We start from the raw sequence: 27,663 nt of genomic DNA on the forward strand, positions 1-27,663 counted from the left end.
GTTTACTTCACAGCGCAAATTCTGCAAAAAGAATGCCTTGTGCTGACATCATGTGGACATTGAAGGGATCCCCCCCCAGTAAAATAGATCTGCCGTCTGTCGGTCGGTCTGTATTTATTTATGTATTTCACTATGGCATGCTATGTGTAACCCTAACAATAATCGAAGACTGAAATTCAAAACGGATTACATCAAATGTGGATGAGCGCATGAAACCTTTTTCCCCGACATAAAGAGAGAAGGGTTTTGCCCTTAAGCTTTGCACATTACAGATGTCCAAGCTTAGAGATGATTGTAAGATTGTTGCCTTTTGCTACTTTATACAATATCACTGTGAGAAAGTCAGAAAAAAAACAGATCTCTCTGACAACCCAGTGGTAAATACAATACAAAATACAATATGGTAAAACATTGTCAACATTGTTCTCTGGATTGAAAGAACATTGTTTTACCCGCCCCCACAATTTCTCAGAATTATTTCAATCCACACTTGCATCTTGTGCCTGTGATTCACATCTTGAACCATCTCGGACCCCCCTCTGTTCAACTCCAGCATGACGGAATCTTCTGTGGAGATGGTACTGCAATGTGGCTACATGTATTGAAACTTCACACAGACCTGTGAAATTCCACTAGAACAGACTACCCTTAAGTGAAAAGATGCAGACTACACGGTAAAAAGTAAAGGCCAAGAGCAAAACCCTACATTCAACTCAACTGACAAGTTTAATGTTCCTTGTGTCCTAGCTGCACGCCAGAGGAGATTGTTGCAGTGGTCTTAAATGGGGGAACATCAGTGACACAGTGCAGGTTAATTGCCTAGAAAATCAGCACCCTGTGATGCACTCTACATGTGGGTTGTCCATACATGATTCCTTTTGAGAAAGCCCTATGGGCCCACCTTTGTAGTAACCCTCTGAGCAGCACACAGTGGGCCCAATAGGCCATGACATATGGCTAGAATCAGATACATTTAGCCTATGCCTTTGTGCTTTGCATGTTCACTTAATCAGAATACCCTCAACAGGGATCACTAAACAGCTAGTAGGCTCTTATCCACTTAGGCTACATACATTTCCAGAGACAAGTAAACCAGTTTTCTCACTGATCACCATTTGAACTGAATTCCAGAGGAAATACTGACATATAGAAATAAATAAGTTCAGATAAAATAACATACAACTGCTCATTCTAAGTTATGTTATCATGCACATTCCCTTACTGTTGACTACAAAGGACTACCGGGTACCCTAAGTGTAAATGTATCATAATGCATGTGATCCAAGTGGTACTACTGGCACAGTAAAACCTCAATTCTCATTTGATCATAAATCATTGAATTCATTTTTATTGCATTTATAGAGAAACACCCCCCCCCCCATATCACAGGGAAATGTATATAATTTAATCTCAGTGTGACAACTTCAGAGGATAAGTAAGTACAAAACACGCCAACAGCAAATACAAAACAAACCATAACACCACAAATAACTGATACAAAAACAGACCTCTTTGTTGCCCTTTTCTTACAACAGAAAGTACAGTGACAGGAAATCATGATCTTGATCACTCATTGTTGACATTCAAAGATCTCCTTAATTATTTAACAGTTGGTTTTTTAGAAGCCCTGAAAATGTATCTGATCACTTGGTCACATTACATGCTTGGAATAGTCTAGAATAGTCTAAGTATTGTTCAGCACTGACTGTTGTAATTATGAGATATGCCAGTTCAATTAATAGTTAATTAATTATTACCAGTGCTTCAGTACAACACATTCAGAATTTCTTTCAGTACCATGGGAACTACACAAGCGTACTGTAATGTACATCTGAAACTAATACTGGATCCCCATCTTCATTGGATCACCATGACAACAATAACACATGCCTCAGGATAAAAAGAAAAAAAACCACTAGATTTCAAACCTCACAAAAGGCAACATGTATTATCAAATAAAATGTTCTTAACTAATATGCACATTCATTTAAAGTTGCATCACATTTAGCTGTGACCACAGAAGACCATCTGTAAACACTGATCTGTGTTTAGTTGTTTCATGCTGGTGTTCTTCCATCTTGTATGAGCAAGCTACATACCTACACTGCCTTTCATTGGGTCGTTTTAGGGAGCTGAGGTTTGACTTATTTCAATCTGACTGAGATGTCCATACAATTATCATAACAGTACTGATTGCTCTAAAAGGGCCTATATCAAGCCAGCTTTAGGAGCAGGAGACAACCTGTAGCAATCTTTTGCCATGAAGAATGAACAGAAGGTCAAAGCTACAGTGCCATTTAATTCTGTGGAAAATATGAAAACTAAAATTAAATTGTAATATTAAATATTGATGACTTTCCCAATTAACTTGTTTACTAAATACTCTGATACTATTTCTCCAGAATTTTCTAAAATAAATAAGACACATTGTACAGAACCTTGTGTATGAGCTCTATTTGTACATTAAACTAATTCAAGCCTGACTTCATGCTCCATTTGATGGACCTTAACTAAACACACACAGATGCCAGTGCAACTGAAAAAAATAAAGACAAAACTTAAAAAATATATACCAGTTCATTTTCAAACAAATATACAAATGGCAGGTCAAGTCAGTCATCAATCAGAGTCTCCTCACACGTATATAAGCCACTTTCTACTGCCTGTGCAATAATGTTTTCAGCTGACAACCTCTGGTCCAGGTAAAGCAAAGCATCTATGAGGTCGTTAAGACAGGCTTTCATTCCTTTCCTCTCCATCCACATTCGGAGGAGGGCGTACATCTTATCATCCGAGCAAGAATGCTCAACGCTTCTTATGTCGTTATCACTGAGTCCTATGTGCCGGAAGAATCTCTTGTGAAACAGAACATCAACTTCCTCAAAAAGGTCAAAACTTTTCTTCAGTGATTCCTCTCCTAAAAAAAAGACAAAATAAACTTAAATGTATGCAATTCCAGATGAAAAAAGTCTTTTGAAACATGAAAATGAACAGAACATTCAGGTTTAATTTATTCTGGATTCTCCCGTTTCATGACTTGATGATTGAACCAAATATGACAAATCATTATTTAATGTCTATGTTAATGTTTTCTTACCATTTACAGGAACGAGTCTTCGAGTGCCTGGGGCATGGTCTATCACCTAAACAGAAAAACAACAATGTTGTTAACACTGAATTAGGTACTGGGATGCGGTAACAGTTAGTTAGCAACAGCAAATTATCTGATGCAATGTCTATATAAAAATCACTGAAGGACTCAATGATATCAATTTCATGATTCCCAATGTCAGAAACTTCTCAATCCCAACGAGTTGTGATGAATTGAATTCTTTCACACAAGAAATATGCACCAAACAATACTCGCCAAATGTTAAAGAAACAAAGCATCAGGGCAGCTGGCAGATGACACGTATGTGGTCTCTGGCCCTGGCACCAATGCAAGGAAAAAGGGCAGCAAGATTCAATCAGAACTGGCTGGGCTATCTTGTCAGCAAAGGCACAGTGTGGCTGCACTTCTTCAATCCAACTGAAGCAGCAGCACACCCATTTCATCAACTGATCTCAATCTCCACACAACTGACCAGCTGCGTGATGCATACACCTGCAATTGTTTGCCCTGGAAACCTCCTCCAGCCACACCAAGCCTTTGTGGACAAGACTGCCTGCCTGTCTGCCTGCCTGCCTGGCCCTTCGGACGACGTGGACAGAAAGCAGAAGCATGCTCAGTGAGAACAATCTCACCCTAATGAGAGGCAGAGTCAGCGGGTTGGGGGGCGCGGAGCTGCTGTTGCCGCTGCTGCTGCAGGAGAGGGGGGTGTGGGAGGAAGGTGTCAGTGCAGACAAACTGGCTTGCGAGGAGCTGGCTGTGTTAGGGAGGCTGTCCCCCAGGCCCGTGTCCTCGTCTTCAGCGGCCCTGGAACCCACCAGCTGCTTCAGGGCGCGGTGCGTCGCCTCCTTCATCACTGGCCTGTCCTCAGTCACCCTGACGTTCTCCTCCTTAGGGCACATTTGAAAAGAATTAAGAATGTCAACACTCGAGTGTGAAACAATGAGTAATGGGAAAAACAACAAAGGATATGCTATATTCTTCAATGAATGTTAGTCCTGTGAGTGGGTTTAAATGAGTGATGAGAAGCCGTCACCATTAATTGTATTTTGAGAATCACATTTGCAAAGGCAATACAGGGAATTCAGTGGGAATCCTGAAAACACTTGAGTTTCAAGGATGTGATAATTGCATGTTGTGGTTAGGAAACTGGTTATGACTGTCAACAGACATAATATTTACCACATTTCTCCGGTGTGGATTATTTCGTCTCATTGCAGCTGTAAGAAAGAAGACATACAAGACATAATTGTTTTCTCTTTAGGAGCAAGATAGCTGCTAGAACACAAATGAAAATATAGGCAAGGTAAGGCAGGTTTTTTTATATAGCTCAATTCATACACATTTAAGAAGGTAAAGTGCATTTAAACAGTTGAAAGAACAGAAAAAAAGTGCATTAGATCAGCTAAAAGAACATAGGGGGAAAAAGTGCATTCGACCAGTTAACAAAAAGCATCTGAGAACAGTTGGGTTTGAAGTTGATTTAGTTTTACAAGGTTTTGTCCTGACAGTAGCTATTACCAACAGATTTCCCTCCAGTGATCTGAGAGGTCTAGCAGGTGTGTACAGCTGAAACATATCTGAGAAGTATTTTGGTCCTGCTCCATTTAGTGATTTTCAGACAATCAGCACTGCTTTGAAGTCAATTCTGTGAATTACCAGAAGCCAGTGTAAGGACTTAAGTATCTGAGAAATGTGGTCATTTAATTATTTTTTTGTTGTAAGAACTCTAGCAGCTGCATTTTGTACAAGCTGAAGTTTGTAGTTCTGACATAAGGTCTATAAGTTTTGCTATGTTTTTGAGAGTAAAAGGCTGACTTAGTCACATGGTTGTTAAAACAGAGAATGCAAACAATTAAACATGAAGGTTTTTAACAGTCCTTTGCTTGAAGTCATTTTGTGTAAAAATGAGTAGCACTCCTAAATCCTCCTCATTTCTATCAGATAAGATTATTTCAGTTTTTGAGGCATCCAGCTGTTAATTTGGTCAATGTATTGACAAAGATTCTAGGGGACCAAAGTCATTAGGTGGGCGGGCTGAGTACGTTTGGGTGCCATCAACTTCGCTATGATAAGAAATCATGTTGTCTTTAATAATTTGTCCAAGCAGGAGCATATAAAAGTTGAATAATAAAGGCCCCGAGATCAACACCACAGGTCAAGGACATTGACATTTCCAATGGCAACAAAGAAGCTCTTGTCTTGTAAGTATGATCTGAGCCACTTGATATCCGTACCTGAAAATCGAAACCCAATGTTCCAGTCTGTATTAGTCCGAAGTTATAATCACTGGCTGCGCTAACAGGACTAACTAGTCCAATAACACTAGGACTGATGCTTTGCTCGTATCGGTATTAAGGTGTGTCATTTAAATCCTAAACCTTCAATGATTCTGCCAACAAATGGTAGATTGGATATGGGCTGGCAATTGTTAAGTATGGAAGCATTTAGATAATTATTTTTGAGCGGAGTTGCCTTAGCTCATCAAGAAAAACTATAGCCAAGTGTTACTAACAAAATATGAGCAGAACACTTAATGAGAGCACATAGTTATTCAAATGATACACAGCCACCAAGAGAAGACTGTTTGCACTGGAGAGATTCTCTGAATAGTGTGGCTATTCCCCCTCCTATTTGGTCTGTTCTGGCAGCACCCATAAAAATGACGTTTGGGGGGGCTGATTCAGTGCGGGTAGTAGCACTGCATGCTTGATCTAACCATGTATCAGCTAAAAGTAGCAAATCAAGTTACTTTTAAAATATTTTAAAAGATATCTGATTTTCAGAAAAAAACGGATTCATGTTGCTATGTAACATATTTTACATTAGAATAGTTAACAACTTTCTCTGAAGAATGCATATTGGTTCTCTTTCTGACTAGGACAGGTATAGCTGAGTATGTGAGCAGACAGTGCCCTGACTTGAACCGAGAGTTTTTATAAATAAGCGCCTCCATATCACGATAGCCTGTCCTCAGCCTTGGGAGGTGAGAATGTCAGCTGCTGCACTCCAATGTTGTCTGTTTCCATGTGCTCACAATCTCCATCTCACCATGAGATCCCAGAGAGTTTGGAGCTACTTGTACAATGTCCTGGTCACAATCTTCACACGCTTCATTCCAGTGGAGGTGGCTGAGCACACCACCTCTGTTTCAGGTTGTGGGGGGGCAGATGTTTTGGCGCCACAGAGTTCTTGTTATGTTCTCCTTGTTCACTCTGTACAGCTCCCGAGTGCGTATCAGGCCCCAAGGACGTTGGGCGATTGAGTGAGAATAGATAGTTGTCTCTTAAAACTTTGGTCCCTATCCAACCGAGTTCGATGCTATTTGGTCTGAAATGTTCTCCGCAATTCCAGAATAGGTTGAAATTGTCTAAGAAGTTCATCTCAGTTGAAAAACTATTTTTTTTGCGAGCCAGGTGTTTAGGCTAAGCAGCATGGTTAAAACAAAACCTCCCTGTGTTGGGAATGAACTACTGATAACAGTTTGCATTCTCAGCTGTTTAGGCCAGAAAATCTTCTTGGAGGTAACACTGTTTCTCTATGAACGTTAACATGCACCAAAATGCACAATAATGTGTTAGTTTTATGTTTTCACAATATTTCTGAAAGTCTGTATTTTGTGTCAGAGATGACTGCTTTTGGAAAGCAGCATGTAATCATCCCTTCATCCCTCCCCTCCATCCACATGTCTGACAACAGATTCACCAAGAATTAGGTTTGTGGGTTGAACTGGTGAACTGGTGCTTATGCCTACCTTTCTGGTTAGCTGACACAACACTACAAATAGAATAAAATAGCTTAAATGAGTCAAAGATGTGGTATGATGATTTGGTTTATGTCCTTACCATTCAATTTATGTGGCCAAGTCTTCCGGAAATAAAAGGCTATGCCTCCAATTAGTAGTGCTGGCAGCACAACGCAGACAAGAACTATAACCACTGCAGAGGAAAGAAAGATAAGCATTAAACATGGATATCTGAAGTGTAAACTTGCAACTTTCATGTAGACCCAACAGAAGCACTCCTGATACAGTAAACTCTCACGAGAAGCCGTGTGTTCCTGTTCACAACATAAAAAAAAATGAATGATAGCATGTGTCCATTAGCATGACTATGGAGCAGCACCTGTGGTATTCGTTGCAGTTTTCTTCTCACAGATGGTGTTGGAGATGGGGGTGCATCGCTTATTTTCGAACTCATCCTCTTTACATCTGGTAATTAAAAAAAATAAAACATCGGAACATTAAATACTGGGACTACACTGGGAACCAAACTGCTCAAAGCCCATTGCCTCATCTTGTGCTTCACTGCAGCCCAACCATTTTACTGCACAACATCTGGTGGCATGCTATATTAAATGGGCATATTCAATCAGCATTTCAAGTCCAAATTCTATTTGATCTATACCACAGCACAGTATGCCATGCAGGAATAAATTCCTTTTGATTTCCTCTTGGTATACTCCTCTTAAGGAATTCTGGTTTTCTCTGATTAATAATACAAGTCCCTACTGTAAAAGTGGGAAACAGCCGCATACTTGGAGCATTTCTTGCACACTTCGCATGCATGGTGAGGAAGACAGAAGTAGCCCTCTTTGCACTGACACTCTGTGTTGCTGGTGCGGGTGCACGTTTTTGAAGGCACCTGATCTGCAAAGAGGACACACACTTCAAGTTAAAACGAAAGACAAGTCTTTGCTCTGGAATCACTTGACCACCAGTTCATTTTGTATATTTCAACAAGCCTTCATTTGCCAACTTTATGAGAATTACAGAGGATGTTGAGGCAAAATGTGGGGTCACAGGGTTAAAAGTAACAGGGACAGCCAGACAGCTTCCAAGATAACTCAACCTGGGGCTTAAATTACGCCATCGAATTACTAATGCTTGAGTTGAGACTCATTCATCTTTGCCACTGGTAAGTCCACCCTAACAATGGCATATTAGTATTTGTTTGGACTACAATGTTTGTATTGGTTATTGACCACCAACAAGCAAAACGAACAAAGAAATGTAACTAAGCGCTGAACGACTGCCAGGGCTAGCCATAGCCAATCATGGAACAAAGCCACTTGGCAGAGGAAGCAAAGCAATTGCCAGGTAAGGTAGCCTCTCTCTGGGCTCACCAAGCTGACACACACACACACACATATATACATCCAAACATTCACACTTTCCAATAAAACAACTCTATGGCATTCAGTACTGTCTCTTTCGTGGAACTTAGGCCTATATCTGTTCATCAGAAATAATGGCTAAAACTATTTATCTCTATGGCAGGTGATTTGCAGTCATCTTTCAAGAACCTGCTGTGTTCATTCCAACCTGTTACTCAGTCCTTTCCAGCTGAACTAGCCCACTTGCAATTCTCATCTATTTTTATTGCCATTAAAATGATGTCAATTTCAGGGTTTATTCACTCTCTGAACCTCCATTTTTAAACACTATTTTCATAACACTTTCTACCAGTGCAACAGTGGTTTCACCAGCACAGTGGAACATCTGCACAGTGCTTCTGAAGCCTATTAAACTGTCTGTCTGTTTGAGCTGGGGCCATCAGGCAGTCTGATGTCTGTTTTAGTGGCAGCCTATTTGCACCAGCTGAAAGAACAATCGTACAGTGACACTGATGCCTGAGCCACAATGACCGTTTACACCATATCTCAGCCAAAAATCTAGCCATTCTGATGCTGTACAGAGTATTTACAGAGACGGTACATTTGAACCAGCTTTATAAACCTTATAAAGTGCAGTGTCGCAATAGTTTAAACTTGCCTCTGCTTACATTCCCCTTTCTTTCAGGTTGTACATTCACCTTATGTTCTTAGGTAGATAATTCCGTAGCTTGTTGATGGACAACTGTAGGACACTCTGATGATAGTTTGTTTGCACTCACAGTAAAGCTGTACAGGAACACTGACGTGTTTTACTACAAATAGTTTATCTATAGAACATTATTATTAGGATTCCTCCGTCAGGAGTTATTGTAGGTTTTCTTATTATTATGTTTGTACCATGGGAGTCAATGGCAGCCCCTAGAACCGTATGGTAACTTTTTCTGAAATTTGGCACACTCATTAAGGACAGTCCCTTCTTTACTCACACCAAGTTTCATGTCTCCCACTAGACCACGCTAGCGCCACCAACGGGTCAAAGTTGGACTTTTGTTAACACACACAACTTTTGAACCGTTTGACCGATTTTCAAAAATGAGGTACCATTGGATTCCTTGGATCAAGACGAATTCGACGTTCAATGGCGCCAATTTTTGGTTGTATAGATTTTCCGCTATTACCGGTTTTATCAAACTGCTTTGAAAGCCTACTCTTCCTACAATTTTTCTCAAATCCCATATGGTAACTTTTTCTGAAATTTGGCACACTCATTAAGGACAGTCCCTTCTTCACTCACACCAAGTTTCATGTCTCCCACTAGACCACACTAGCGCCACCAACGGGTCAAAGTTGGACTTTTGTTAACACTGTAACTTTTGAACCGTTTGACCGATTTTCAAAAATGAGGTACCATTGGATTCCTTGGATCAAGACGAATTCGACGTTCAATGGCGCCAATTTTCGGTTGTACAGATTTTCTGTTATTCCCGGTTTTATCAAAAAACATTTGAAAGCCTACTCCTCCTACAATTTTGGTCAAATCTTCTTCAAAATCACCAGAGATGATCTGCAGACCAAGCTTCACAAAAAACAAAGAATAGAATTTTGATCCTCACAACCGTTTGTCCGGTATAGCCACTCAAATTCAGCAGAAAAGCCGCCAACAAGGAAGTGAAGTAATATGTAAGCAAAACTTTGAGATATAAACCTGGGTTACATTGGTACAGGGGTAGAGAAGTCGTTTAGTACTCAGAAGGTTGTTAGTTCAATTCCCTGTCAAAGCGTCCTTTAGCAAGACACTTCTTTCTTCACTCTTCTTTCCTCTATTCTTTCCTTCTTCCCTTCTTTTACTCTCCTTTCCAAAATTGTAAAGAATATACATTTTCCCCTGGTTTCGCAATCTTAGGAGGAATCCGCATCGCTGCTTGCAGCTATATTTATTATTATTATTATCAAATGTGCTAATTTGCCTAGTATTACTTTTGTCTGACTAGTTCCTCTCTTACCATATCCCTATCTATACAGCGCCATAACGAAGGGCATTTGCTAAACGGCATTCGTTGCAGTTCCTCTACATTTTAACAACAAATGGTTTCAATACAGCCATTCGCTGGGGATTGAATGGACGGAAATATGCATAAACATGTTGCCACTGAACTCATCCATTGGTCATTCCAACAAAGCAATCAATACAACTTGGGAGGTCGACATCAAAACATGGTTTGTTTAGCAGGCTACTGTGATATTCTTGAGGTAAAACACTGAATGTGATGCAACTATGGCTCATGTTGAGACTGAGGCCCCACCATGTCAGTCAATATGTTTGGTGTGTAAGTGTAACCCCGTAGAGTGAAAAAGCAGAATTGTAAATAAGAGCCTACACAAACATAGAATCACACTGGTCTAGGTAATATTTCACTAGCAGTTTGTAATTCCGTGAGAGGACTACAAGTCTAATGTTGATTAATGTATGCATAATGAGTCTTACCTGGAGGACACTTAGTGCATGATAAACACTGATTTAGTCCATTCTCATGTTCAGTGTAAGTATCATAATCACATGCCTCACAGGTCCCATCCTGTAATGTTTCAGTGCAATGTTCCTTGACATAAGTGCCTGATGAGACAAATGGAACACATGAGATGTTACACTTCAGAGAACCAATAAAACAAAAGTAAATACATTTTTGACAGAATAATTTTGGTGCGTAAATGAAAATGATACTGTACAAGCTTTTGGTTGCTTTTCAGAGAGGCAGAACTTAAGTCGTCCTTATGTACTCACCTGCTGGGCATTTTAAACAGCAGATGCCTTCATGTGGATATGCCTCTGCTTTGCAAGAAACCTCTCGTACCGTCCTATTCCTTCTAACACTTAGTTCCCAAAGTCTAGATGTACTAGTAGCGGCCAGGTGAATGAGCCATATCACGAGTATAATCTGTAACAGACCAGAGCAAAATTGACATTTGTATACCACCTCATGTATATGATCAGAAATGGAATCTAAACATTAATAGATAAGATATGTACAATTCCTCATCGTTTAGTAAACTAAATTTAATCCAAGTTCATAATGGTACCGCGCCAGACAGCACTTACTGCTCAAACTTAAAACCAATGACGTGCTTGTCTGATGTCAGTTAACCTGTTGCTGTATTTTACTGGGATATGTCTACTTTAACCTATCACACTTCCGATAAGAACATTAATAGTTTTAAATAGGCCCAGTGACTGATACCAACATATAACGTGAAGTTTTCGTGAAGTCGAGCCTTGAAAGCTCTGATTTCGGTAGCCTACCTGGCCGCTAACTCGCTTCATACTTAATTTCGATGTCGTCCTCTTATTGTCATTGTAGAACGAAAATAATTACTTCTTGACAAGCCTCTAAATGTTTGCAACGATTTTGGACGAATGGACAGTACGTTCCAGCCGGTTCCAGCTCTGGCGCATAGCTTACTGACAATCATAAACTTCCGGAGAAGCTCTGGGACAAGTCAGTGTATCCGCCCCACAAACTTATCAGTACGTCACAGTAGGTGAGGCCAGTTGGAGAGGGAAAATTAAGAAAAAGGAGGATGAGAGGACACTCACATATGCACATAAGCACACTTTAACATATATTAAGTAATTTGTGGGAAGTATATGGAAATAACCTAGTCAGAAGGTTAGCCTTCTGATTAGCAAATTATTACCCAATAAACTATGATTAAGAGTTTAGTATGAACACCTGGATGAAAACAGTGGTGAAGGTTAAATGACCAGAGCTCTTATTTGCAAGATTTTTTTGTTTTCAGTCGTTTTTTTTGTGAGTTTTTTTATAGTTTTTTTTTTTACTTGGCTTGTATTGGTAATCAGCTATTAACACCTTTAACGCTGCAGGCCTAGGGCTACACGCACGAACGTTTGGTTGACATTATCTCAAGAGTAGCAGCCTGGACTGCTGTGATACTCCGCTGACAAGCCACCATCAGCGTTGTTCGCAGGGAAGGAAACGGCTCCACTGGGGAAACATTCACCAAGTCAAAGGGGAATTTCATACCCATGTGAAAGAATGCTAGAAAAAGTGACACTTCATCATTTTGTTTGTTCTGACCACTTTGATGAGGGTAGCGCTAACTCACTCCAACAGTTTACAGACATTTCTGTAGTCATTCACCTTATAAGTTATTTCATTAATTAACATGCTTATATGTGTAGACACCCTTTGTAAACTGTGTGAACTGTGAGCTGTCAGATGGCGTTGACACCTCACAACTGGAATGTGACTCTAACATTGTATATCAGCAAGCACCTAAATCCATTTCACCATTACAAAAAGAATGTTTGAAAAATCTAAATATGATATTTCCTACTGACACACTATGCAGAAGATAGGAAATAACTGCATTGAGAAAAAATTCTGCAAAGTTCTGTGTATGTGTGTGTGTGTGTGTGTGTGTATATATATATAGGCTACCACAAGCAAACACTTTGCCCACATTCTCCAGGTGTGTTTATGTGTTAAAATTTATTTTAAGAGTTGTTTTTCATGCTTACACTTTCTCTACTCTTGCTTCGTTGATTTAAATAAAAAACACATCATGTGCCTCAGACACTGCTACTGGTGTGACAGCAGAGTAAGTCATGACTCACATGATTTTTTTCTTTTTTCTTATCCCTAGCTTAAACTTAATGAAAAATGAATTTAAAAAGAGTTGTGCCATGCTTTTCTTATTTATTTATTTTACTCGTGACCCTTTTTGACAAGATAACAGACGGAGGAGGGGTTTCCCCTACCCCTGCTCATTTAGAGATAACAAGAGGCGAAATAAAATGAAGTCATGTTGTCTGCCTCTGACAAATCCAATGCAAGTTAAACAGTTACCCATGGAAGATTAGACCTCCTCAACAGTTTCCTCCCTTCCTCAACAACTGGATTTATCTTTTCTGTTTTGTTAGTATGTGTTGGCAATGATATCCCCATTTTCCAGTCAATAAAGGTGTCTTGAGACTTCAGTCTTGTCTTCATTCTGTCAAACTATTTTTGGAATAGCAGTTTTAAATCACACAAAATGTGTCTGGTCCCTGGGGTAGATAAACCCTAGTCCTTTTAAACATGTTGAAATGGTGGAGGTTTATAGCATAGGTTGTGTCAGTGTGGAAGCATTTATTGATTTCACTCGCAGAGGTTATTTTCTCGCATACAGTAGCCTGTCTTTTTTTCCCTATGGCCTTTAAACTTTTATATTAACCCAAAGCATTGAGTTCTCCGCTGAAGCCTTGGTACATCTCAAATCCTTGAGGAAATGCCCTGGTGGGATAAATGCCTTATCAAGCTCTTAGCCCAATGTATCTCAGCTGTTAAGCAGACATAGGGGTCATGGAATCTCTTTGGTCATTAAGGTGAGTGTCAGCACTGTCCACCATTCCCACATGATAGGACTTAATTTACGAGTGAGTACAAAGGGTGCAGAAGGAAGCCTGTTAAAGTACTAGGCTGATACTAGCTCTCCTTTTTTTTTACTACCCGAGGATTTACAAGATACCCCGTGCTGTGTGAAGGAAGAGTCTGTGATAAGAAAGGAGGTCTTTGCGATGCTGGATGTAGCAGCTAGACTATTTAAGGGCTTATCTGTGAGGCGAGGCATTTTAAATTCAATATTCAGTAAGCTAAAGTTGTAATAGAAAAGTATGTTCAAATGGCTCAGAGCAAGCAGGAATATGGGCGGATTCCTGAGTTTGTACTTCTAAACAGTATAAGCTCAGAGTGATAGACTAATCTCATTGCATCATACAGAATTACAGTATTCCTGATGTCAGCAGTGTTCCACTGTTTAAATCAAGTAATAGACATATTTCATATACTGATATAAGATGAGTATGTCATCTTCCTGAGAAAACTTTTTTGAAATTATATGATCCTTCTGTGAGACCATGTATGGCAGCAAAAAAAACGTCTGTCTGGTACAACAATGCAGAAAATATACAAGAGTAGCGCAGGAGGATAAAGCCACTAGATGGCGTTGTAGCATAATGCTAATTAGTGAAATGCCACGTGCAGCCTATTGATTGTTCCATGATCAAACCACTATTTTTTTTCAGTGGAAGTGAATCTCAGAGTACATGAAAAATTGTGCCCTTCTCCTCTGAGAAACAATAGAATGATTCAGCCTTGATCAAAAAAGGTGGAATACTGCTTTTCAGCTGTGTCCTTTCCATAAACAAGTTCAACATCCACTTACATGACAAACAAGCTCAATTTCAACTGTACATTTATTTCCAAAAGGCTGCATATACATCTGCAAATTCTACTGTACAGAAAACATCCAAAATGTTCATAATTATAGATACATTATACCACAAGCTGCCCCGGCAATACCAAACATGGATGTTTTGCACTAGAAAAAAAGCTCTTGCTGCCTACCCAATAGTATACTCATATATACCTTTTGATGCAATGAACTATGGTTTTGTTTTTCAGCCCCGCCTGTACTTAACAACATTCACCATTTACAGTAGATAAACAAGGCACAAGAATAGTGGTAATGAAGCTGAAGGCCATGCGTGATATGGACAGAGAGAGAGAGAACTGCCATCCTAAATAAGTGTGGTGACAAGAACCAACCAGAAATTTCCATTCAGTGTCCAAACATATCTGCAAATAAAAATAAAAAGACAAGCTGTCTTTGAAGTGAATCACACATACACGGATATTCATTCACATCTCAGACATACAGACATGAAAACATGATATGTACACACACTAAGCTGAGCTTGGAGAAGCAGATGCTATATGTGGGTTGAGGAGAGAGCAGAGCAACTGAACACGTGCATGTGAGAGAGCAGTTGGACTAGATGTAGGTGGGCTGGAACGCTTGAACCAACAGAGACGTCAGTGAACAGATTTGACCTAGAACATCCAAATGGACCAAATCGATGAAAATGGCCGAGAAATAAGGAAGTACAAAAATAGTTTCTGAATTAGATAAAATAGGAAATTGGAACACCGACCAGTCAGAAAGGTCCCTAAGTGTGTTCCTTTTAAAAAAATCTATTCCAAATCCAGCAAAAGAAGAATGTGAAATTGATCAATACGAACATTTTGATGGAGCGCAACAGACTGGGAAAAGGCAGGCAGATGCCAAATTACTTGCCCGTATCAGACAATTATACTATTAGGTATTAGTGTTTGAAAGTGCATGATGAAATGGCTGTATGACCCCGAAAAAAACAAAAGTATGTTCTTATAATCAGGAATCTCACATTTGCATCCTTTTGTGAAGATGTGATGATGCTTCCAGAGAATGAGATGGCAAGAGCAACTGCAAGGACCACCACATTTCATGCACAGGCCTACTGCAGCAATGACAGCAACACATTTCCAATGAAAAGACAGTGCTTGTTACATTTCTCTCTGTTTCTCTGACAATACTGAATGGAAGTGAAAACCATGTTTAAGCAAGACACAGAAAAAGATTTCACACATTCAACAACAAATGACAAAACAAAAAAACTTAAGAATTAACTAAACTTTGTATCACATAATACAAAACTTTGTATCTGATGAAAAGCAATACTGTATTATTTAAAAAAAAAACTTAGGAGAATTGCAAGATAGAAGCTTGTGGTACTACATGTGTAATATATGACCATTAAAATGCCATTACAAAGCTTGCATTTACAAAATAAATGAAATCAAATGAAACACTAAAATAAGAACCACAAATTAGCCTCAAAGCAAAACATACCTCACCATACTTTAGCCTTTATATACTTTTGTTTTTTATGCAATAGACAACATTTTGCAGACCTCCAATATTTGAATAAATGGATGATAGAATATTTGCAAGACTTAACTTGTTGGCAGAGTGGAAAAAGACTTGTCAGTGGGACATCAAATGGTTTGTTGGTAGAATATGACAGTCACAGTTCAGCAACTGCAGCCATTTTTCCCACAACCTTTTAAATTGTGCCATGCCGTGATAACATCCAGACTCGAAGGGCATGGCTCCGGTTTTATCTCCATTATGGTGATGGCACAGGAGAAAGCTCTGATTACTCTGATGACATGTCTCAGGCTCAAACTGCCCATGTCTAAAGGAACCTTTTTAAATCCCTTTCTCACCACAGTGGTCCTTCACTTCCGCCAGTTAGGACACTGTTTTGGGTGACAGACCCTCTCAATACTTTCATCTGAATGTTGCATATGTTCATCCCCAATTAATATTATTCTTCCAATGAATACCTCTATACAGCTGGCCTTCCACTTTGCCAGGATGTCCATGGTAATAGCTCCTTTGTTGTCTTCCTCCTCACTAACAGTGGAAAACCTGTTTGTTGTATAGTGATTTCACCAAGGCTTTTCTAAATAAGACACCCTCTCTACTCAGTTCCTCCTGCACCCTGCTTGATGTCATGCTTCACCTACTAGTCAGGAACTCTGGGTTGGAACCCCACATGGCCGAGGCGGGGACTGGCTGGCACTTTGATCCTGCTCTGAAGCAGTGCCGAGATTCATGGCATAGCAAAGATCAGCTCGACTGCCAAAGCATATGGTAAGACAACCTAGGCTCGGCGTGGCACAGGACAGAGTCGCATGGCTTGTTCAAGCAAGCTAGGAGGGAAAAACACCATTACAACAAGCCCCTAATCTTTAGTTTTTGTAATAGCAGTCCTCAATCCATGGTCAACATGTTGTTGCAATGTCTCAACAGTATATACAAAGACAGAGCAAATGCTGTTGGGAGCAGTAGACACATAACATTTGAATAAAATGATTTTTTTTTTATAATAGGTGTTTTTTTTTCAGCAAGAGTGGAATATAATGTTGTTATGAGGTTAACGGCAGGCCTATCCTCTGTGACACAGAAAAACATTTGCAGCACACTGTTTGTGGATGTAGTGGTATGTCCAGCAGATGTGCATATTTCTGTAGACCTGCTAACCTTGCATAATGTCTGAACCTGAGCAACATATGTACGTTTAGGTCATAGAAATGTTGAATAAACTAAATCCAACTAACCAAGTTCAAATTAAAGGTAAGTGAAAATATTTGTTGAAAACATTAAATATATCTTCCTAATTTGAGGATTTGTGATATTTGTGATTCAGCAAAAAATAAACATGACCAGTAATTTCTAGTAAATAGTAGATATGCCTTATGAGATACACTTGTGAGAGGAAAAAAGCTGAGCTTCCAGATAGAGTCCCTTCCAAGGGTCTTCTGCTGGTGTGATTATGTGGTGTGATGTACTGATATTTCTGGAGACCTGATATAAGTAAAGGGTGAGCTGATTTTAGTAGGTTCCTTTGCAGCAAGAAACAAAGGACTGTTCTAACGTCAAAACCAGCACTCAGTATATTCCCATCCAATCACAGTTTTGTGTAGATACACTATCCACAGCCCCCTTTTCCTTCACCGTAGTGGTATGTATCTGGATGGAAGGGGGGGGGGGAGAAATCAACACCGTCCCTAGTGTAGCATTTTAAATTCTCCTCTGCTATTTGGTACAAATGTGAAAATGTAAGAGTCAATATATATGCAAATAAGATCAAACACCATAGACCAAAGCTCGGAGAGGAAAGGATTATTACAAACACAGAAATTGTAGTTATCATGGTCAGAGAAAAATGCTACTTTGTGAGTTTGGTACTGTGAGAAAGTGTTTAGTAGGTATAGAGTGAACTGGGAGCTTCTATGTAAGTTCACAGGTTCTTAGGTGTAAACAAAACACAGATAACAACAAAAGAAACAAAAAAACAGACACATCAAATGCAATGCAGTCCTTTTTGAAGGCAGACTTGAATGAAAGGAGTACAAGCAGAGACATAATGCAAAGGTAGATATACACGCATGTGTAGGAGACAGAGATCACGCTTAACAACACATATTGAGAATAAAGCCTCCATACAAAATATGACATGAAGGAGATGACTTGAAAGAAGAAGTTAAACTTTCTTTTGGCTGCAGTAGACTGGTACCAAGTTCCTTTATTCATTCTATGGTAAAAAAGATTACCACCACGCGCACACCCACACATATAGAATACAGTGCCTTTGATCTACAAGCAAGATCTGACAGATGATATTTTGCTCGTACAAAGCACTTGAACAGTTTGCTTTTTAGGGTAATTGACACGTTGCCGCGGACTCACTTTGACCCTACCTCCCCTGTGACTAACCCAGGAGATGCAGGGATTGAGTTTGCATTCTCCGACCACATGGCGATTGCCAAGCATGATTATAATTGACAATTTTTTGTTTGTTTAATTGTGTTTTTTTTGTTGTTGTTATTTCCCCCCCCCCCCTTTACACAGGTTGTTACTTTGCTCCTCATTGGTTACAGTCTTGGGGGTCCTCCGGGCTCTTGAGCTGGTGCTTCGAGTTGATCTTGCCTATCTCCTCCAAGGCGCTGGCTAGTGAGTCAAGGTCACCATTGTCCTGGTTCTGAGCTTCCCACAGGCTCAGGATAACGGCGGAGGGACTCCTCTGCTTCGCAAAATAGGACAGGTTCCTGGCGGCAGAAGGGGGGGGGGGTGTCAATGTATCGCTTGACTATCAAAACGAGTGTGCTTGCATTTAAAACATGGGGCGAAATATTCATCTTGAAAGAGAGTGGGTGCTGGATTAGGAGCATACTGCAAGGCAGGATTTTCCCCCTATCTCCAGCATGTTCATATCAGACCAGAGATCTAACTGCCTAACTGAAGTGTTGCATATGCACAGATCAGCCATACCACATTGCATCTCAGGGAGTAATTTCACAGTATTTTCCATCTTAAAAAAAAACAGGCCTTTTGTAATAGACCCACAATTTTCTGTATTTTTCTAAACTTAAGCTATACTCTCAGGTAAATGAAAATCCACTAGGGGGCAGTGTGTCAACACAGTGACTTATGAACCATTTTGGGCTTCTCACAGCCTTTACATATAGGGGCAGGTGCTCCCCTTTGTACATAAATAGACGATTAAGCTTCAACACCATCTTCAGAAACACTCCCTTTAGCAGATATCATCTAGCCAATCATCTAAATTATCACCAGTGTGAGGGCAAGCTACCCTGGCTACATGAGCCACAGGAAAAAAAAAAACCAGATAAGCGTGGATGACCACAGCTAGGTTTTCAATTAACTCTCTAGCCTTGGATACAGCCAGAGGTGCTTTATCTCCATATGTGCACCACAGACCCTTACCTCTCTATGTGGAGCTTCTGTGCTAAGAGCTGCCAGTCCTTGCCTTTAGCGTTGGCAGTGTCGAAAGTGGCGCAGATCCTCTGTCGGATCGACAGCGGAATTTTGAAGGCTTTGGCCCCTGTGTGCGAGGTGACTGTGCAGTCTGCCTGCATAAAATATGGAACCGTCTGTTTTTCACTCTGAGGAGAAGACAAGCAGAACAGGGGGAAGCACAGAGGAGTCACAACAGTGTCTGACATTTTGGAATGCCTGAAGGACGTGCACTTGAGCCACTTCAGTTGACTGCAACCCCCCAAAGACCTTCCCAGACTATGCTCATCACACAGCATTGCGTAAGCATTCCACTACAGTGTTTATCTATTGATGGTACGGGATGGCTAAAGGCAAGAGTAATGAGGAGCTGGCGGGATTTGTATTGATGCGGTTCTGTACTGACCTCGGCGACAGAAGTGTAGACCTGCAGAATCTGCTCATGGCCCTTGACCTGTCGTACGCTGATCTTGCAGGACAGCTGAGTGGTGGCCGAGCTATATCTCTCCAGTAGGAAGGCACAGTGCAAGGGTTGCTGGTTGCTGCACCACACTTGGGAGAAGGAGAATTCCTGAGGGAAGAGAGAGAGAGAGAGAGAGAGAGAGAGAGAGAGAAAGAAAGAGAGAGAGAGAGAGGTTAAGGGGGAAGGAGGAGAAGGGAAGACTGGGAGGAATGCCTAGACGAGGCCCTCCTGTCTGAAAAGTGTCCTGTTCTCCCTGATAAGATGAGTCAGCCTCTGCCCTTGCAAAGGACCGAGCACGTAGCAAAATAACACATCAACATGAAACGCGCCGGCGGGTCTTTGAAGTGTTCATCAGAGAGAGATAGAGTGTGTGTGTGTGTGTGTGTGTGTGTGTGTGTGTGTGTGTGTGTGTGTGAGAGAGAGAGATAGAGAGAGAGAGAGAGAGAAAGAGAGTGGAGAAAATGTATATAAGATGTATTTGTGAGATGGAGGAATTATCTTAAAGCGGCACACTGAAAAGGCCACCTTTTGAAAAAGATACCTTGGTGGAGTTCCTTCAGTGGCAAGCACAAAAAGAAGTCTGCTTCAATCATAATTCTATTAACGGAACTCCCAACCTGAGAATTGGAAGTGCTGGATGGGGTAGCGGTGGTGGGGGGCTTGGGGGGCAGGTGAAAGTGATGTGGACTTTGATGCATAATTAATTTGCCTGAATGGCACATCTGTGGGCAGCGTCCTTGACCTCCCCTGTGCTCCCCCACCTCTCTTGCTGCATATTAAGATGACCTGCAACCCATTCATTCACGACACCGGGCACAGGGAGAGGAGGCATGAATAAAAGCACAGGGCCCTGGCTTGTCCTCGGAGGACTTAACCCCCCACCCCCCACCCCCCCCCCCAACACACACACACACACACACACACACACACACACACCACACACACACCACAGACACACACACACACACACACACACACACACACACACTCCTTCCACCCCCCCTTGGCTTTGATCCTCCCCAGTGCAGGACACTGCGTGTAATGAAACTATGGGGGGAGAGTTATGGAGCTGGCTGGCCAGATTCTCCTTAGCGGTAAAAGCTGGCTTGATGTATGGAGAGGGCTGGAGCCATTACTCCACACCTGCTCTGTGAGATGGAGAGGTTAAGACAGGCTGTCTCCTCTCACTGCGGCTTATAAATAAAGGTAGAGGGAACAGGAACAGGCCCGGGCCAGGACTCGGGTGTCCAAACCTTTTTTGTCCCCGCCTGCATACACTGACAACACTGGTATGGATATTCTTGAAGAGATGGACATGCACAGAGGATTTGTCATGTAGATTAAACTGAGACACTAGACTGGAAAGGAAATGTTGCTACCCGGCTGCCACATTCTTTTGCAAAACCAGAGATGACACTAAACCCATGTAGAGCAAATTTAGCATTCTGCAGCCATCTAATTATTCTGTAATTAAGCACTCACATTAAATTGCTTTTATGCTCTCCAGTGTGTTGTACAGAGGAACAAGGTGAGCTGACCTGATACTCTTTAGGTGAACTACACAAGGGGCTTCATCAGCCAAAGGTTGAACAAACTGAACGCAAGTTATCATGGCATTTGCATCCTCACAAATTCTATTAGAGGCCAATGATAATTACCTGCTTCGTGACGGCCTAATTTCATTACAGCTTGCCACTAATTGCATCACTGTTGCACAGTCCTGACACAACTCTGGACATTTACCTCAGAAACAGATGAGATGAATATAATACAATGCCATACAGAATCACAGGGAAAAAAACAGTCTGCTTATACCTGACAGGTAGTGAAGGGTTTGATGTTCCATAAAAACTGGGGGAGGTCCTGGATGGACACCTGCAGACTGAGAGTGTTTCCTTTAAAGAGTAAAATCTTGGGCTCCTCCAGAAGCTGTCCACCTTTGCTCGTCTCCGTGGTAACCACACCCTTTGTCATCAAAGACAAAGGGAGACGAAAGGGAGATAAGAGCAGAATGAAGAGAGAGAATGGGAAGGAGATAACACGAAAGATGCAGAGGAGAGAGTAAAAGAGAGAGGGGGAGAGAGAAAGAGGGGAAGATGAAGATAGAGAGAGTGAGAGGAAGAGAGTGGGAGTGAGAAATAAAAGAAGGGTATTTAGTACAGGCTCATGTGTAACAGAAATATGAAACATGCAGCATTCCCTTGAAAGAGAGAGAAAGACAGACATACCGTGTGAGAGAGAGAAAGACAGACAGACAGTGAAAGAGAGAGAAAGACAGACAGACAGTGAAAGAGAGAGAAAGACAGACAGTGGAAGAGAGAGAAAGACAGACAGACAGTGAAAGAGAGAGAAAGACAGACAGTGGAAGAGAGAGAAAGACAGACAGACAGTGAAAGAGAGAGAAAGACAGACAGACAGTGAAAGAGAGAGAACATTCAGAGCAAGAGCATTACAGGGGGAGAAAGAGAGAGAGAGAGAGAGAGAGAGAGGAAAGAGAAAGAGAGAGAGAAAGAGAGAGAGTGCAACCTGAGACGGGGGAAAGAAAATATTAAAGCACATTATTTACACACCTTGCATCTCCATGCAGTGGAATGAAAGACTCAGTCGGACGCATAACTCACACGGCGTGACAAGACAATAGATTGAGACTTTCACAACTCAATAGACCCTGGCACTGCCCCTCTGTTTGAGATGATATATTGACCGAGGCATCAGCCCTTCCACAACCATTCATCAGAAGTCATTTCCATGTACAAAAAAGAAGCCTTCTGATTTCTGACACCATTGCTTTGGTCTATGCCGGCACATTTAAATCAGGAAAAAATCTGCTAGAAACGAATTAAGCAAACAGAAATGGACGCCCAAAAGAGTGACAGTAGATGCTACAGTGACAACTGATTTCTTGCATAATGTTTAGTGTCATCACTGAAGTGAGATTATGGTAGAATCTTGTACTCCTCCCATCACTGCTACTCTCGCAAGGAACAGAGGGTGCTTTTGAAAAATCAAATCACCTGTCAGTCTGTCACCCAAACAAATAAATAAATAAATAAACAGATCACATCAACCGACAAGACAACCATAAAATACAATTACACTGACGACTAAGGCAAGTCTACCTGGCTTAGGCCCTGCGTTTCATCTATGGAACATCTTCTGTTAAAATTCCTCTAACACCATGAAATCGCTTATTTTCTTACCTGAAAGGCATACGGTGTGTCATCCACACAATACACCCGGAGGCTGTAGTCCATGGTGTTTGGCTCGATGCTGCCGAAGATGGCTAGCTTCATCCTCTTCACGGCCTCCTCAGTGAGCGCTTCGCCCACAAGGGCGTATGAGCCAGGCTGGTCCAACAGCACATGACAGCAGTTGGCCTCCATTAGACAGTAACAGGATGTTGACTCATCCTCCACTGACATCACTTCCTGCAACCCGACATTTGGAGGTTATTTAGTGGGTGCATCTATCCAAAACTATTTATGGATTATGTAAGCATACCCCGAAGCAGTATTTGTGATCTTTGGAAATTGAATATTGTTGACATTGATGTTGCTCAGACCTATAGTAGGCATACCATACAAGCTATACATACGATTTTTGTCTTGCCTGGAAAGTATGCATCTCAAGGTGACTGATTAAACAGACACTAGCTGAGTTCAGTAAATGATTCCTGGGGCTAGAGTTCATACACAGAAAATGGGCCTCCTTTTTAATACATATGTATCTATTCATTCAAGTTGTGCAAATGAGATTCACTCATAAATCACTGGAAACATCCTCTGGATCCAGAGAGAGAGAGAGAGAGAGAGAGAGAGAGAGAGAAAGAAAGAGAGCGAGGGAGGTTGAAAAAGAGAGAGCATGTAAAAAAGGCCATTGAGTGGAAAAGACAGGAGTAATTTACTAGAAATTTTCCTGCAATTTGAGTCTACTTAACCAGATAAAAAGATTTTAAAATGATGTAAAGTGTGAAGATGCATGGAGCAAGTTGCGCTAGGAGACAATCTTTATTCCCATTAACTGCACTGGCGAGATAAAACATCTCCTGGGACTGTGCAGCCATTTAATGAAGTTTTATAATTTAAGAAAGTAATACACTTCACAATATACTGAAAATTGAATTTAAATTTCCCATGTGATTAAAAAAAAACATATTTATTGCACTGTGTTCATTTATAGGCTTTCAAACCCAGAATGACGATACAGACATGTTACGGTTGAGCTTAATGAACTGTTTATCATCTAATGAAAGCACATAGCAGGTAAATAAAAGGCTACAGGCTAAGCAATCATATCCCAATGGCATCCTAAACTGGAATCAGACCTCATGAACGAGCTCAGAGAGAGAGAGAGAGGAGAGAGAGAGAGAGAGAGAGAGAGAGAGAGAGACAGAGAGAGAGAGAAAGACAGAGAGAGAGACAGAGAGAGAGAGAGAGATACTAAATCCTCTCCTATTCACATGATCACTGTAGAGCACGTTGCATTAGCTTTGTATAGAATACTCAGTTTGGCAGGCTAGACCATCCAATTCTGCAATCACTTGTTCATGGTGGCAGGACACACATAATCCAAAAACACAAACTCGGCAGATTCCAAAGAAAGAGTGCAAATTACTGCTAATCACAGGGAGAAACTATTCACACAGAATACAATAACTGTGGCCCTGGAAATCCTTTAACAGACGTTCTCGAGTGAAATGTGTATAGAATAGTCAGTCAATAATTTGCAGTGTTGATGTGAGTGAAAACTTTTCATATACCTGGTGGCCAGCAGAACGATCTGCAGTTTCATAGCATGTGCAATTTCATAGCATTATTTGAGGCTTAATGGGTTCTTTGTCCGCCAACTCTTTTCAGCGCATGCATTGACATTTTGTTCAGATTGCATTTCCTTTCAAAAAATCTTTTCCCCTCTCTGCTTGATCATCAGGTAATTTGGCTTTTGAAGAGGGCACCAGCAGGTCTATTACAAATCTAAGCAAATAGCAGACAAGTGCAGACACATTAGCACAAAAACAGATACCCTCATTCCCATCGGGGCTGACCACGTCTTCCAGTCTTCAAAGAGAAGTAAATCTCCCCCAATGACCTCTTTGGCAATGGCAGGACTTGTATGCCGATATGTCCCAGAGTGTGTGTGTAAGATATGGGGGGGGGGGAAAGTGGGAAGAGAAAGTGGAGGGGTGGAGGTGGAAGGAGGAAGAGCAGTGGATTTATTGATAGTAAGGTCAGGGAGTGGCTTTTTAACCAGATAGATTTGTGTCTTTCATTTCTTTCCTGCCCCGGGTTCAGGCCGTGAAACATCCACACAACACAGCACTTTAAAAAATTGCCTTTCTAAGGCCTCCATTACAGCTCAATTTCTTATAACAATGGCATTTAAGACACAGGGTCTGTGGCGGAGCAAACTCAATTATTTTTTTCCCAGTAAGCACTCTTCACAATGGCCCCTAATAATAGCTTTGGGTCCAAATACAATGTACTGACACCCATTTAGTTTAGCCTGGCTTGTGCTATTACATTTTTCCTCTGCAATTATACTGTCTTTCATGACAACAGCATTGCTTAGGTACTCCATTTAAAACACTTTGACGAGTGATGGTGATGATGTTATAAACAAGGGCTCACTGAACAGGCATTACGAATGTTTTTTTTTTTCCCCCTTTGCAGACCTTTTGCCAATTATAAGTATACGCCTACAATTATAAAGCCCTTAAAGGTTTAGTCAGAATTTGTCAGAAGTTAGGTGTTGTCAAACTCAACAGCCTGACAAAAACACCACTTCTCTCCAGTGGCCCTTCCCATGCCCTCACCCACCCCCACACACACCTAACTAAGGAATGCAGGAGAGCACTCATGGTATTCTGGTGTTCAATTCTGACAAACTGGAAATCAAGGAAAAACGTGCAACATATTTCTCTACCAGCCACCAGTTTCAAAAGATTAACCATACACAAGACTTTATACTCATAACCAATAACATAATAATCATACCAGTTATTTGGTGGTGGAAAGAAGTAGTGTCTTGGGGGATCAAAATGTGGAAATTATATCTGCAAATATATATTGCGGCATATAAGTTCGGCAACCCTGGTATAAGTAGGATATAGGACTTCACGGCATTAATAATGATCCTTCAAGGAGGTAATAAGGCCATGACACGAAGCGGATACACCGAAAGTACATTATTTTCTGCTCCCCGAATGCCGTATCGTCCATTATCCCTCACTTATTATTATTATCATACTACTATTATTGTTTTCTTTTTTTCTTCTTGATTTATTATTGGTTTTCATATGCATGTCAACAAGTTTATGTCCTACCTCTATGGGACAACCCCATTGATTAACGAACTACTGTATGTATTACCACTAACAAGGTTATTTAGTCCTCCAAATTAGTCCTTTTAATTAGTCCTCCAAATTAGTCCTAGTAAAACACATGGATGTCAGCTTCTGTCTCTAAGACACATGACTGCATCACAGGTAGAGACGACTCCTTTTACTGATTGGTTGGATCATCTTTCCCCCCCCTCCACTACATTGCCTGCATGCTTTATTGATAGCTGCTGGGCTGTGAGGAGAATTTCACCCAACATTAATAGAAATGGAGTTCTGAACTAAATTCACCGACCCTACCTTGAAGAAATCCTGCCCTCAACATTACCCTCTGTCACTGAAAATTAGCATTTTCATCCGGTCTCAATTTCATGCTGTGTACACACGTGTCCTTAGGAGGAGTAAAAAAAAAAAATAACTGTCCGGAACAGAGAACGACCATTTTCTTTTTTTCTAAAGCACTATCTGCCCTGCTTAAGAAGCCTCCGGAGAGGATCTCCCTGTGAATCTAGCTGCCTGCTCGTTTCACATTCATTGCAAGGCCAGGTCAGCGGTGGGGTCATTTCCCGACACTTCCCCTGATTGCTTAAAGTCGACACCCATTCCGCCACGTCCATCCACCGCAGCCGATCAATACCCCAACACCCCACCCCTCCCCACCCCCTGCCGGCCATCCAGGCGCTGGTTCTGGCGTCCCGACGTTACAACCCCTGTAACTGACAAACGCCATGTCTCTCCCGCGCTGTTACACGCAGTAATTGTTTTCTCCTCTGGCATTTTTATTTTTTATTTTCCGGGAGGGCGTGCTTCCCCCTCTGAGTGTCTGATGTCCTCACTAAAGCTCCCCGCCACGCGACTCTGATCAATCACTAACGCCCCCCCACCCCCCCATCTCACATGTCGATGCCCTTGATCCTTCAGATGTCGCATGCAGGAGTCTTACAGTATTCATGCACTCCATCAAATATTCATAATGAGCTTCAACTAAAAAAAAAAAAAAAGAAAAAAAAAGGGATCGCTGATCAAACCGAACAAATCCATCATGTGTAATGGAAGCAAACGCAAACTGCATGCTGCATTTATCTGCAGTAGAGTCAGACAGTGGAACTTACCTCCCACTTGTTGTCCTTTGCTTGTCTCTTGAGCTGAATGTTCCAGTTTGCGGCGTTGACCTCGGCACAGTGGGCAATTGTCATTGCGACAGGGAAGGAGAGGTCGAGCCCCGGGGGACCGTATGTCACCTCTGGCGCCAGGAGAATTTCATAGCCCTCCGCTGCCTTCACACTAACACAGGAGGAGGAGGAGAGGCACAATAATCCGAGTTTAATGAATAGGGAAGCGTGATCACAACAACAACAACAACATCAACAACAAAAGACCACAGACATTCTAACGTGCTGTGGAACAGATTTGGTATTAAAACAAACGTTTCACGGC

The 27,663-nt window shown here is 41.3% G+C and overlaps 2 protein-coding genes across 5 annotated transcripts in view; both read right to left on the bottom strand.

The window, feature by feature from the left end:
• Positions 1 to 1,314: 1,314 nt before the first annotated feature.
• hdr (hematopoietic death receptor) lies at positions 1,315 to 11,711 on the bottom strand. 2 transcript variants are annotated; one of them, XM_031570443.2, is made up of 10 exons: positions 11,523 to 11,711; positions 11,007 to 11,160; positions 10,710 to 10,838; positions 7,646 to 7,757; positions 7,234 to 7,319; positions 6,955 to 7,047; positions 4,292 to 4,329; positions 3,928 to 3,999; positions 3,098 to 3,143; positions 1,315 to 2,917 (listed from the first exon to the last, which is right to left on the bottom strand). In XM_031570443.2, the coding sequence occupies exons 1-10, from the start codon at positions 11,541 to 11,543 to the stop codon at positions 2,613 to 2,615; spliced, it is 1,056 nt and encodes a 351-aa protein (XP_031426303.1). In that variant the 5' UTR covers positions 11,544 to 11,711; the 3' UTR covers positions 1,315 to 2,612. The 2 variants fall into 2 exon arrangements, with proteins under 2 accessions (XP_031426303.1, XP_012671347.1); XM_012815893.3 differs by having other exon boundaries at positions 3,745 to 3,999.
• A 2,748-nt stretch (positions 11,712 to 14,459) lies between these two features.
• The window catches only part of unc5db (unc-5 netrin receptor Db), a 108,331-nt gene continuing 95,127 nt past the window's right edge, over positions 14,460 to 27,663 (bottom strand). For all 3 annotated transcript variants that reach the window (XM_031570448.2, XM_031570447.2, XM_031570446.2), the window contains 6 exons: positions 27,339 to 27,510; positions 23,090 to 23,317; positions 21,705 to 21,854; positions 19,833 to 19,997; positions 19,397 to 19,575; positions 14,460 to 18,717 (listed from right to left, as the gene is read on the bottom strand). In XM_031570448.2, coding sequence (XP_031426308.1) covers positions 18,537 to 18,717; positions 19,397 to 19,575; positions 19,833 to 19,997; positions 21,705 to 21,854; positions 23,090 to 23,317; positions 27,339 to 27,510 — 1,075 coding nt within the window. In that variant the 3' untranslated portion in view covers positions 14,460 to 18,536. The remainder of the gene's footprint in view (positions 18,718 to 19,396; positions 19,576 to 19,832; positions 19,998 to 21,704; positions 21,855 to 23,089; positions 23,318 to 27,338; positions 27,511 to 27,663) is intronic.

This window comes from Clupea harengus, chromosome 7 (assembly GCF_900700415.2).
Source record: "Clupea harengus chromosome 7, Ch_v2.0.2, whole genome shotgun sequence".
Classification (NCBI taxonomy): Eukaryota; Metazoa; Chordata; class Actinopteri; order Clupeiformes; family Clupeidae; genus Clupea; species Clupea harengus.